Source organism: Vicugna pacos, chromosome 1 (genome assembly GCF_048564905.1).
Source record: "Vicugna pacos chromosome 1, VicPac4, whole genome shotgun sequence".
Classification (NCBI taxonomy): Eukaryota; Metazoa; Chordata; class Mammalia; order Artiodactyla; family Camelidae; genus Vicugna; species Vicugna pacos.
Genome location: NC_132987.1, coordinates 19,580,620 through 19,593,158, shown reverse-complemented (window position 1 = coordinate 19,593,158; position 12,539 = coordinate 19,580,620). Strand labels below are relative to the sequence as shown.

At 47.4% G+C, this 12,539-nt stretch overlaps 1 protein-coding gene across 4 annotated transcripts in view; it reads right to left on the bottom strand.

The window, feature by feature from the left end:
* Positions 1-12,539, bottom strand: part of CLSTN2 (calsyntenin 2) — a 593,109-nt gene that overhangs the window by 24,507 nt on the left and 556,063 nt on the right. For all 4 annotated transcript variants that reach the window (XR_012071294.1, XM_031677155.2, XM_072958352.1 and 1 more), the window contains exon 10: positions 229-395. Coding sequence is in view for 3 of the 4 variants with exons in the window: in XM_031677155.2 (XP_031533015.2) it covers positions 229-395 (167 nt within the window). In the remaining variant the exon portion in view is untranslated. The remainder of the gene's footprint in view (positions 1-228; positions 396-12,539) is intronic.

Genomic DNA, 12,539 nt, shown 5'->3' with positions numbered 1-12,539 from the left:
CTGAATTCACTATACACAAGGGCTTCATCTGGGAATTTCAGGAGACGCACAAGTCCGTCGTGGAGTCACAGTCATGAATCTCCCTGCTGTAGCAGCACCTGTGTGGTGGTAACAGCCTTGTGCGACGTGGCGGGAAATGACTCCACTGCCAGGAAGGTGGCTGGGTGCTGGCAGCCTCTGCCTCATGACCCAACATCTTACTGGGGGCCATGCCGGCTCCTTCCTTACCTTTATTCCTTGGCCCAGGCTCTCCAGGGAGTTGATATCCAGCCCCTCCTTGCAGGCCTGCAGGCAGGAAATCACCTTCTGACTGTCCATTTTCCCCGGGCGGATGGTGAGGCTGGCCAGGCTGCCGTGGAAGAATTGAGCAAAGCGCGGTTTGGTGACTTCTCCTCCTACAAGACAGAGACACACGGTTGTTTGCTCTGCGGAGACTGGGTGGGAAACACCGCTTCCAGGTGCCATCTGGTTGGGAGACAAGAACACAGTGGCTACGTCCCCTAGACCCGAGCTTCTCCTTGCAGAGCTGTGGGGCCAGAATCTCAAGAGGATGTTATTTGCCGCCAAGACCTTGGCACTCCCCAGCTGCACCCATTTAGGAATCTGGGCTTCTTGAATTTTAAAACATTTACTTTCAGAGGCACAAACTATCTTAGAAGACAGGAAGGGCCTACAGGGTAAAAGCAGAAGAGAGAAAGATGCTACCAGTGCTGAAAGCTGTGCTGTGTGCCATGCTGACTGCTGGGGACTTCATCTGAGCGAGCCTGCAAAGAAGGGGCCATTGTTTCCAAGGGACAGATGATGAGGAACCCTGGGACTCAGAAAGGTTGAGGGACTTGCCTCAGGACACACAGCTAAAAGCAGAGCTGGGGCTCTAGTCCAGGCCTGTCTGGCTGCAGAGCTGGCATTTGCTCTCTTGTATTCCTGTGAGGGGCTGGCATGCAGTTGAGGGGACCTGGAAACGCCATGGCCGTGGGCTCTGTCTCTCTCATGGTGAGTTGATTTCACATCCACTCAAATTCAGGTTCTTTGTCATGCAAGGGCGTCCTCGGTTCTGTTCTATCTTGGACTTTCTTCTTATCGCCTTCTCATCAGCAGTTTTCAACTATTCGCTCTGCTGGCTGAGCTGAGTCTGTCTGAGCCCGACTTGGCTTTTCCGCTTGTGAAATTGTTCGACGTGACTCCTGTGGCAAAGCCAGACTGAAAGCCACCTCCTCTCATTTTCTCCCTCATTTCCTTAAAATAAAAGCTCCCCCAAGGTCCACTGGATGCCTCACCTCCACCAGGAGGCCTTCCCCCCTGACTTTATGAGCACAGACCCCTTCCATCCCTGGGCAGCTTACATTGACAATCCTAGCCTTGATCTTGCACTTCTGTTTGTACAGAGAGGTGGCCGAGTATACAGGAAAGATGGACCTGGGTGGAACTCTAGCTTTGCTAATCCCCTGGAGGGGTTTTGGAGCCTCTCTGATCCTCTGCTTGCTTGTAGGGTACACTCCTGGGTCTTGCCTCCTTGCTCTCCTGGCTCTCAGCAGCTTCCCCAGTGGCCAGCTCCCACGGGCATAGCCGGCACCTACCCCTGCAGTGTGCTGCATGAGAACCCCACCCCGTGAACCACTTTCCCCGGCATCCTGGAGGGCAGTTTTCTGGAAGGTTCTGCCAAAGTAACAACAACCATGACTTCTCTGCTCTTCAGTGAGCCACACTGTGTCGACCAAGTCTGGACCCCAGCCTGGGGGGCAGAGGGCTCTCCATGGGGTGCTCTGTCTCAGCTTTGGGGGAGAAGATGTTCCTGACTCTGCATTCCTATAGTCTTCTGAGTTCCCCTGATTTAGTCACTAATCCTTTATTATCCCAATCCCCTGTGATAGTATTGTTTTATATTTCCTTGTTGAAATTACTGTTGTTTCTCTCTCCTGATTGGGTCCAGAACTGATACACCCTCTATGTTTGCACACACACCTTTGCTCACACCCATTCCTCCTCACACTGAGATACCAGATCAAGCAGATCCCACTGGTCCTTCAAGGGCCCTTAAGCACCCTGCCCACTGTTCCTTCTTCTTGCCCTGAGCCTTGGAAAGAAGATTTTTTTTTAAAGTGCCCCTCACAACTTGGCATTGTTGGGTGACGGCTTACATGTATGTGTTTTCTGTCTTCAGTAGCCTAGAATGGGTGATACTCAACCTTGGCTGCATATTTTAATCACTGGGGGAGTCTTTAAAAAATAAACTGATCCTGGCGCTGGCTGGGTCCCACCCTGAGAGATTGTGACCTAACTGGTCTCAGGAGTTTTGAAAGCCCCTTTGGGTGAATCAAACATGAAGTCAAGGTGAAGAGCCTCTAGTCTGTGAACTTTCTAGCTGGGCTTCTGCATACTCCTTACGTGTTCTCTCTCCTTTACGACAGACACCTACAGGTTTAGCTTGCCTCTCTTTGCAGGCTGATGGAATTTATTTGTTGAAATCTGTCTGCTGGATGGCAGGGAGCACACATGCATGATTCATTTTAGTGAAGACAATACTGAGCAGGTATTAGGGGCTGAGGGCTGCCCCGGGCATCTTGCATAAGCTGGCTCATTTATCCCTCTCAACAGTGCCGGCCCCTGCTCCTGTGTCATGGGACATCCTCCACCCTGCCTGGCACACAGCAGACACTTCATAACTGTTGGCTGAATTGAAGGAGATGATCCAGCAGAGTCATGGACACTGTGTCTCTGACATCTACCTCACTCCTGCCTTCTTGCAAGGCAGCCCTGAGGTTTGGGGGGTTGACCTGAGTTCCAGGGATGGACTCTATTTAGTCAAAGCTAGTGAGGTGATCCTGTCTCCAGGGCTCCAGTGACTGAAGCAGCCATGGACTTGGGAACCCGTGCCAGGATGAAGTCACCCGGCACCTGGCATCCAAAAAGCCACAGGGGTTGGTCCAGGGATAATCATGAGACCAAATTCAGGCCGATGAAATGAGTGGAGAAATTGACATGCAGCTTCTGGGAAAAGAGCTTCTATTGTCTCTGTAGAAAGTTTCTGGAACCTACTCTTGCTCTCTTTCCCTGGAGACCATTATGTGAAGGTAGAAGGCTCGGGGCTGTGTAGTCACTCTGCAAGCAGACCGAGGACAACCGGGCAATGCCTGGAGGAGGGCGGGGCCAGGGGAGCACAGCGGGCTGAGCAACCCCTGAGTGGCCTGCCTCCCTGCTTTCCAGCGGGACATCATCAGCTGTGGGAGCCAATCAGCCACCTTTACTGTTCAAGTCGTTTTGCCTCACACTGTTGTTACTTGCCCTTCAAAGCATCTTCACATGGAAGAAATAAAAGGAGAAGGCTCTATGGAAGTGCTCAGTCCACAGATGTGGCTTCGAGAGGTAATCTGAGGTTGCCATGGCTTTGGGTGGCCAATATGGAACCTTTGGATTTTGGCCTTTAAAGCCCCCATGGTTAAGGTGCCTCTCACAGCCATTAGCATGCACCCACTCCAGCAAATGGACACTCCGGCTGACCTGCAAGAAGAAGGGTGTGAGCCTGGGTCTGGATGGTGCAGTTGCCACCCTCCAGGGCATCCTGGTGCTCATCTCTCCCACGCCTGGTGCCCGACTTAGAGCAGGAGATCCAACAACAACTCTCATTTGCTCGGCTTGAACTATGAGCCCAGCACTGTGTCACACCCTCAACGTACACCATCTTACTGAATCTTCATCAAACATTTAGGAGGTAGGTACTTACTCTCTAGTAACAGAGGAGCAAACTCAGGCTTAGAGAGAAGTGACCAAGGCACATGAGTATGAAGTAGTGAAATGTGCGCTTCTGCAGAGTGAGGGCGTCCATCCATGCCCAGGACCCGCTGGGCATCTGAGTGGTACTGGCAGCCCAGCCTAGAGCCTGGCTGAGAGGGGCCACTGTGTTCTGTGGTCCAGGCCCTTTCAACAGCACCCTTAAAGGCCACACCTTATGACTCTCCTGGATGCCGGGATGTTTTCCTACATACTCTTTTCACTCAGCAGAACATCTATATTTTGTATTTTTGACTCAAGAATTCCAGATCTGTGACACCCTCTATTCGTGATACAGCTCCAGGGAAGAAATTCAATTAGCATTTTGCAATAGGAGGCCAGCAAAGATTTGAAATATATTTGCACTAGAAGTGGTTGTGATGCAGGATTTAGAAAAATAATGGAAATCTCTTTCTTTTAATATCTAGGATGTCTGCGTATGCCACACGGCTCCTCTGTTAACTTTCAGACATACACATGCTCACAAATTATTTTAGGTAAAAAAAAAAAACAGCAACCATGATTTCTAACACAAAGAACCTTCTCTAAATATTTGCAAACACAATTTTGGATTCCCGAGGCTAGATCTGTGCACATTTTTAAAGTGTTTGCTGTATGCCTAGCCTTCTGTTTGATTCAATTGATTGTTAAGATGTGGACCGTGCTCTCCAGGAGTTTACATTTAGTTGGTAGAATAAAATATAGACATTGGAAGAGTAAAATAAAAATGTAAGAGTAAATTGCCAGTACAATAGTATTTTAAGGCAGTGCCTGATTAATTTCCGAAACGAATGATACAGATAATATGTCCTATTGATCAAAGAGGAGAAAATAATAGCCATGATTTACTAGATCCTTAAAACCTGGCAAATTCTTTCATATGCTATTTAATTTAATGTGTAAGTGGCAGGATCATACTTTTGAGATCTTAGCTTCTCCTCTTACCCTCCGTTTAAACACATCTGGCTTGTGCTCATTGTCGTGGGGGTTGTGATGGGGGGAGAGCAGATGGGGCTTGAAGCCAGTCTCTTCCTTAGTTTTCTTTCCAGAATCCTAAACCTTTAGGAGGGTGGGGAGGATGTGGGTATCTTCACCATGTGGGGGAAACATCGAGGAAGAAAACCTGGCTTTCCCTAGCTTAGGAAGTGATACCCCAGACTGGAGGGGAGGGTGACAGGGAAAAGGTTGGGGAATCAGATGATAGAGATGCAGAATGAGGGCACCTGAAGCCTGCCATCGGGGCTGAGGCCTGGAAGGGGTGTGATGCTGGGCAGAATGCCAGCCTGGCACATCTGGACAGATGGACCATGGATGGTCCTATACAGAGCATGAAAAGCAGCAGAGGTATTTCTGTTCCCCTAAGGCAAGGAACTACTGACTGCACTGACGGCTCTGAAGGACCATTAATGACTGAGGACCAAAGAGGTGGGCACCATTTCAGTGGAAAGATGACTGGAGGCCCCCTCAAAACCCTAGCACCATATACATCCCCCAGAAATAAGCTGGCACTCTAAAGAAATGGGAGAATTCCACATTTGCTGGGGTTAATCTCCTCCACTCAGATGGAGAAGCTTGACGTGAAACTGAGATGGATGTGGAAAAACTACTTGTTAAAAGCTACGTTTATGAATGCAGATTCTCACCTGCTAAATGTACAACTCTTTTTTACAGATGATGTTTTCAAAGTTGGATGACCTGCCCAAGGCCCCATAGGCAGAAACAAGCGAAGCCCAAATTCAAATGCAGGTCTTGTTTGCTCCCAAGCCTTTGACCTACACGCAATACAATGAGATGTGGCTGGGAGGGTTCAAGGAGGTGTTCTTGCAGGGTGTCAAAATTGGGCTGCTTCATAAAGATGGGAACAGGTTGGGACCGACAAAGCGCTGGGGGAGAATGTCCAATTATCCTGGGTTGTGTAGACATGGAACTCCCAATGATTTGTGTCAAGATTGCTGGGGGACACAGTTGTTTTGCAAAATCATAGTATTTGACAAATGTGATTTAACGTAGCCTGTGTTATTCTGAGCCTAAGTTTGCATTGGGAATAAATCCTCCCTCAGCTTTCTTTCCACTGAGAGGTGGGGCCCACTCACTATACACATAGCTTTCAAGTCAATAATGTTCACTTTCCTTTGAGAAAAGATCTGTGTTGTGTGAATGTACTAAATCTCTTCCCTTTGCAAAGTGTGTGCGGGATGCTGCTGGTCTCTCCCCCCCTGCCCCCCGCTGTCATTCTCACAGCTATTTAGTCTGAGAAACACATGGAAAGGAGTGGGGGCCACGTTCCCTCTGGCCTGAGTTGGATGCTGCTCTGTGCCTGGCTTGTTGATGGGGACGCCCCTCAGTAAACACAATTTCACGGATGGCTGGGTATCAGTTTTGAGCAATGCAAATGGTGAGACCGTCTGAAATCTTGCTTTCTCTCATTTCTTCATTTCAGTGATGGAGACACCCATGGAAAGCAAAGACTGAATGAAATATGTAATAGACCCCCACTGGCTGTGCCTTTAAAACTGGCCACCACCGAACCCCAGTGGGGTGAGCTATGGTTGCAGGGACTGGTGGACAAGGATGCTCAGCCACCAGGGCTGGCCCTGACACATTCTCAGCAGGCTACCTCTACCCTTCAGTTTTTACATATCTATCTCTCCAGCTTTTCCTAAAGATGTTTACATGGCATGTTCTAAGTGAGAAAAACATATGACTGATGGGATGACCCCAAAAGTCAGTACTCTGGAGTTGGGGACTGAAATTCACCAAGCTAGAAGGGCCTTCATATGTCACCCAGGATGGCCCCTCCATTCTCCAGGAGAACAGAGGCAAGACACTGTCTTCATTCTTTTTTTTCTTTTTTGAGGGGGGAGGTAATTAGGTTTATCTACTTAGAGGAGGTAATGGGGCTTGAACCCAGGACCTTGTGCATGCTAAGCATGCACTCTACCACTGAGTTACACTCTCCCCTGACACTGTCTTCAAAGACCCAGAGCAGATAAGCAGCAGCAGCAAGGGTCTGGAATTCTCTTCTGACTCCAAACTCAGCCCTCCCGTTAAACCATGATGCTCAACAGGCTGGTGGTTATCTTTGGCCTCTGCATGATTTTGTCTGATCAGTGAGAAAAATGCCCTGGGAATTTGGGCAAATGATTTGACCCCAGATTCCAGAATCCTCTTGTCTTCTTTATTGGCTGTGAAAGGCCATCTGGCTTTACATGTCCCTAGAAGCAGAGGTAGTGTATCAGTGTCATTAAGGTTGAGGGCTCTGGGTGGCACAGACCTGGGGGCACATCAGGGGTCTCGGTGACCCTTACCAAGACATCTATCTTCTCTGAGTCTCAGTTTCCCCATCTGCAAAATGGGGATGATAATCACACCGATTCTGCAGGGTTGTTAAAGAGAAGACAAGCCAGAGCCCAGCACAGGAACTCAAAACTGGCAGCTAGTTCTGGTGACAGCAAGCACCAAGGAGCTCTGAGATGGGATGACGTCACGTGAGTTTGCTCTGTCTCTTTCTTCAGTGGCCTCTTTCTTTTTTTTTTTTTCTTTCCCTAGTATATCCCTCAGAGAAACTAAAATGATACTGTTTTTGCTCTAAGACCCTTCTCAAATTTTCTAATGAATATAATTTTTAGAATAAAATTCAAAGTTAAAATTATAATTCAGTTATATTGTGTTTTCACATATAAATCAGTGAATCTTAAAGCTGATTTCATCTGTGTTGTCTTTAAACCAATATACCCTCATGTTAAATTAACACCAGGGCTTAGAATCATCTTTTCTGGATTCTTTAAACAGATAATGCTAAGAGACACCCTGTGTCAGATCATGAACCATATATGCCTTTGTCCAGACAAATTCAAAAATGGGATATAATTCAACAAACATTAATTATTGACCTTCTCTGGGACACAGAATAGGGGGGATGGGAGAGGAGGGGAGGAGACTCTTTGAGAGCAGATAGTCTTTGCCTTCTGCAAACTCATGCCCTAGTTGGGGATGGAGGCCTGCATTCATAACTCCAATGAGAGGTTTCCCAAACACTGCCCCAGGAACACTGTTTCACAACGAGTGAGTCCTATAGTGAAATAAGATTGAGAAATGAGTTAAGGAATGCCAAACTGACTGCTTTCTTGGTGGGCTTTTGAGAGCTTTGAATAAGCGAATGTGCACTGTGACTCTCCAGTGTGGTGCTGTGAGGATGCTTTATGCGGCTTCCCGAACTTGACCTTGGCCTGACGGTGGGAGGGGCATCCCGTGGGACTGAGCTTCATGAAGTCTCCTTGGGGAACACCACTCGCATAGAAGGCAGACTATGCTAGCACGTGCCTGCTTCTCTCAGCAGCAGAGACCCCAGGGATGCAGAATAATTTCAACACAGACTTTATTAAGAGAATTTATACTAAATTAGACCAAGCTTATTAAGTGAAGGCACGTACTCCAAGTCTCTGCACTAATTTAATGTCTGGCAAAAAAAAAAAAATGACCTGAAAAAGTACAGCAGATCTCAGGACCACGTGTGATTTCAGTTTCCCTCTGTCTGAGGATCAGATGCTGTTGATTCCTGTAACCCTCAGGCTTATTTCTGCTTTTTTATTCTTTTTTTTTTTTTTTGGCCATGCCTATTCTTTGCCTTGGATCCTCTCAAAAGCCACAAATGGGGGTTCTGTGCCTGTCCCTTAATGGGTTCTAATTTTTAGAACCATCCCCTTCTCAACTTGCTGCAGCTTTATTTGGTAAGTAGAGGGTAGGACTGAGCGAGACCAGGAGCTAGGGTAGAAAGCCCTCCTTCTCCCAAGACCAGGCGGACGCCACTGCCAGGAGCAGGCAAGGCTGCACACTCCAGCAAGGCCAAGGTCCAGAGCACCGGAGGAGAGTCCCCAGCAGAGACAGGGATGAGGCGGTCGCTGGGGACGGAGCCAGGTAAGGAAGCCTGTGACAAGCTCCACCAAGAGCAGGTGAGGCTCAGGCAGGGAGCAGGGTGGCTCCTTCTTGGGTGAGTATCTCATGCTTCTTCAAACATGTTTAGCCAACTCTTGCCCCGATAGCATACAAAATAGTTAAAACAGAGCTGCTCTGATTATAGTGTTGGGGGAGAGGTGTCCTGGTGTGTCATCTGCTGGGACATCTCCCTGAAATCCCGGGCACATCCTAGGGCCCTGGTCTACCACCATCAGCAGCCTTCCTGACTCACTTCCACAACAGCTGGGTTACAGGCCCTGGGTAAACTGGGCCCCATGTAGAGGTCCAGGGGCAAAGATGTGAGTGTATAATTTTTTATCATATATGAGTGGAACTTGAGGTTTTGTTGTTAGAAATGGATGAGTAGGAACTCAAAGGAAAAGGACAAATTAATTAGGCTTTTAAATGATCTTCTCCCATGGCATGACCCAGAGAGAGACAAAGGACCTGGTCTTTGTCTAAAGGTAACAGTTTGAGTCAGCACAGACTGAGCTTGGCCATGAGAGAGGGTCTGATTCCACCCTGAGAACGTTGCCACTGAGCGCAGAGGTGATGGCAAGGCGGTGTGCATCGGTCACATAAAGGAAGGAGGACTCTTTTGAGATGCAAGGTCCATCCTGACTTCAACTCTTCTCTAGAACAAAGATACTCTGCCTGCTCTAGGCAGTACTGGCAACATTTCTTATGTGTAAATGAAGTCTCAATATTTTTCTTTTAATTACTGGAAAAAATACCAATGAAAATGAAATTCCACTGATTACTTTGGCTTTCAGATTCACTAAGCGGACATGGTAGGCTAATTGGGGCTGCAGAGCACTGCCCAGCAACAGTGCTGGAGCCAGTTCCCAGCAAGCAGCTGCCATCACATCATTTTCTAATCCCCATTGTTAAACCCCAATTGGAAATTTCACAAATGGGAACGAGTTCCCTTGCCAACCTCCAAAACTCCCCACCATTACAGGCCCAAAGGCAATTAGAGGTTCACACAGCGGGCTTATGATATGTATACAAGTGGACTTTGGCAGCTTTAGAAACATACGGAGAGGAGGGCTGCACTGTAGACCATCAATTTCACAGCACCGTGTTCAACTGAAAGGCCTTCTGATCTGTCCTTCCAAGACAAAAACATGGCTCCAGGGAGGATGTAAATATTCAGGAGACTCCAAGCTCCTGACAAGGCAGCATGGCATCCTATGGTCTGGTGTCAACTCCTTTTCTCAGCCTCCTCCCCACTCTTTCCACTGGTCCAAGCACGTTCCAGTGACGGGGCACCCTGAGCATGCCTATGCCATACGCTGTTGCCTTCCTTATCTTCCTAGTGAACTCTTACTCATCCCAGAAAGCCCAATTTAAAAGATTTGTAAAGGATTTTCTCCTATGCTGAAAATTCACCAGTGGGTTGTCTCTCAGGGAAGATACCGAAATCTTCTCTGGATTATCAGGTTCCCACCTACACCACCAGGCCCATCTTCTAGTACTTGTCTTCCGACTGACTGTTCTCCAGCCTCCATGACTTTCTATAGAAGGACTTGGGAGGGTAGGGTCTGTGTGTGAGGGTTAGTCCTGGCGGAGGGAGGAAAGTCAGTGCATGCAGGGAGCCCTGGGGAAGCTGGAATCGCAGAGGTCAGAGTGTTCTAAGGTCTTGTAGACAATCTGCCATTTTGGGTTGAGGTGTAAGGAACAGAGAAGGAGGTGGAGGAGCAGACCAGCAAGTGTTTTCAAATTAATACATTCATTCAACTGAAACATGCCAAGCACACTCCATGTGCCCTTTATCTGATCCTTATAAGAACCCCGTGATGTAGGTATTACTCTAGATAAGAAAATAGATAAGAAAGTTGGAGCTCAGAGAAGTTAAGGATTCTGCTAGGTCCACACAGCTGGGAAGTGACAGGGCTGGGATTTGACTCAAACTCAAATTTTTTATGACTCCAAAGCCTAAGCTCTTTTCTCTTGTTCTGTAGTGGGCCAATGAAAGGAGTATGTAGCGAGAGGTTAACAAAGGGAATGCAGAGTTTGTGTTGTATTTTGATTCCAGACTTGTCAGGTATCGCAGAAGGTAAAGGGTTTATCATGTTTGTTTCAATACACATCAGCTCCTGCCTTTTCCCAAACACATAATCACATCGACAAGATGACCAACTGGCAATAGGGGCAGTGAGACACAGTGGAAGGAGAACAGGCTTTGAAGAGCTGGGGTTGGGCAGATCTGACTGGGAGACCTTGGGTGAGCTACCTCACCTCTCAGAGTCTCTGTTTCTTTCCTACTAGTTGGGACCACTAGTGCTTTTTTACCCCATGGATGTAAAGGGCCTCCTTGCAGCACTGGCTCTTAAAGTTCCCTCCAGGAAATGATACGAAGAACTTCCACTCACATTTAATTGGCTGAAGCAAATTCATGTGACCACACTCTACTCCAATAAAGAGGGGTCCTAGCATCTGTCTTGGAAGAGGACAGAAACACTCGAACTCCCCAGTAGCCATTCTTTCTCCCACATTCTTTTAAAATAAATACATGCTTTAGTTTAAAAAGCATTTTTGTGGAATATCTTTTTAATACATTGTAATCATATATAATATTAGAGCTTCTATTTATAAAGTGACAATGCCATCTTCAGTTATGGCTTAGGAGGATATTGGAGAAGGAGACCCCCCCCCAGAGAACGGAGTCAAGGGCCACAAAGAGCCCCCCACCCCACCCGAGGGTAGGGGGCCTTATAGCATCTGCCCAGAGGGATTTCAGGGTTGCTGTGGACCAAAGATTGTTGTGTTTCTCTAATTCTTCCTTTTACCTAGCAGAAATACTTTTTGCTTATTCTGCCTCATTCCACTGTGTGTATTTGTGTGTGTGTGTGTGTGTGCGTGCACATATGTATGGAGAGGATGATGGTTGTGGTGGTAGCAAATACTTCTTCCTGTTAGGGTACAGGTTTCCAGATCAAGTGGAGCCACATCTGGGCCTGACAGAGAGCCTCCTGCACATCTCAGCCTGATGAAGAGAGCCTCAGGAATCATTCAGGGAACTGGTACACTGGGTTTGGAGCCAGTAACAGGTAGGACTTTTGGGTTGCCTCATTTACAGAAGTGTGGTTGCATTTTTGATGTGGAAAGGACAGTCAAGCAAATATTGTTGAGTAAGTGGACAGACCATGGTGTTCATCAATGTTGTTCACACAGTCGTTTTCAGTTTTTTTCCCAGACGCATGATAGATTTCACTTCCTGGTTTTATTGGAGTTAGGTGTGCCCATATGACTTGCTTTGGCCAATAAAATGTGAGTAGAGATGATTGGTGTCACTTGTAGGTGGAAGCTTTAAGGGCTCGGGCACCATCCATCACATTTTTGTTTCCTTCTTTCTCAGTATCCAGCAATGTGGCTGCTCTGTCTTCTTGGGAAGAGCAGAGAGGAGCCCCCATTTTTTTGCACTGAATATGAAGTGAGAATTCTTTGAAGTAACTGAGATATGGGGCTTGATTGTCACTGCAGCACAAACTAGCCTATTCTAACTATTCAAATAGATCAATTTGGTTCTTCTAAAATCACTTTTTATTTTGGTGGGACTGTTCTACCCAGTTGGCATGTAACTGGGAAACAGTGGTTCCAGCTGGCCTTCTAGAGTTGGGAGCAGTTTTCCATTGCAGGCTGGGGAGACAGGGATCTAGAGGTGATCTCTGAGAGTCTCTAGGAAAGAGTCATGGTAATGTTCATGGTGAGATCAGGACTAGGGACTCCTTATCTCACAGGCAGTATTCAAGCTATATTTCAAGTATCTACAGGCTGGCGGTGGTGTCCAGCTGGGGCACTGAGCCACACGA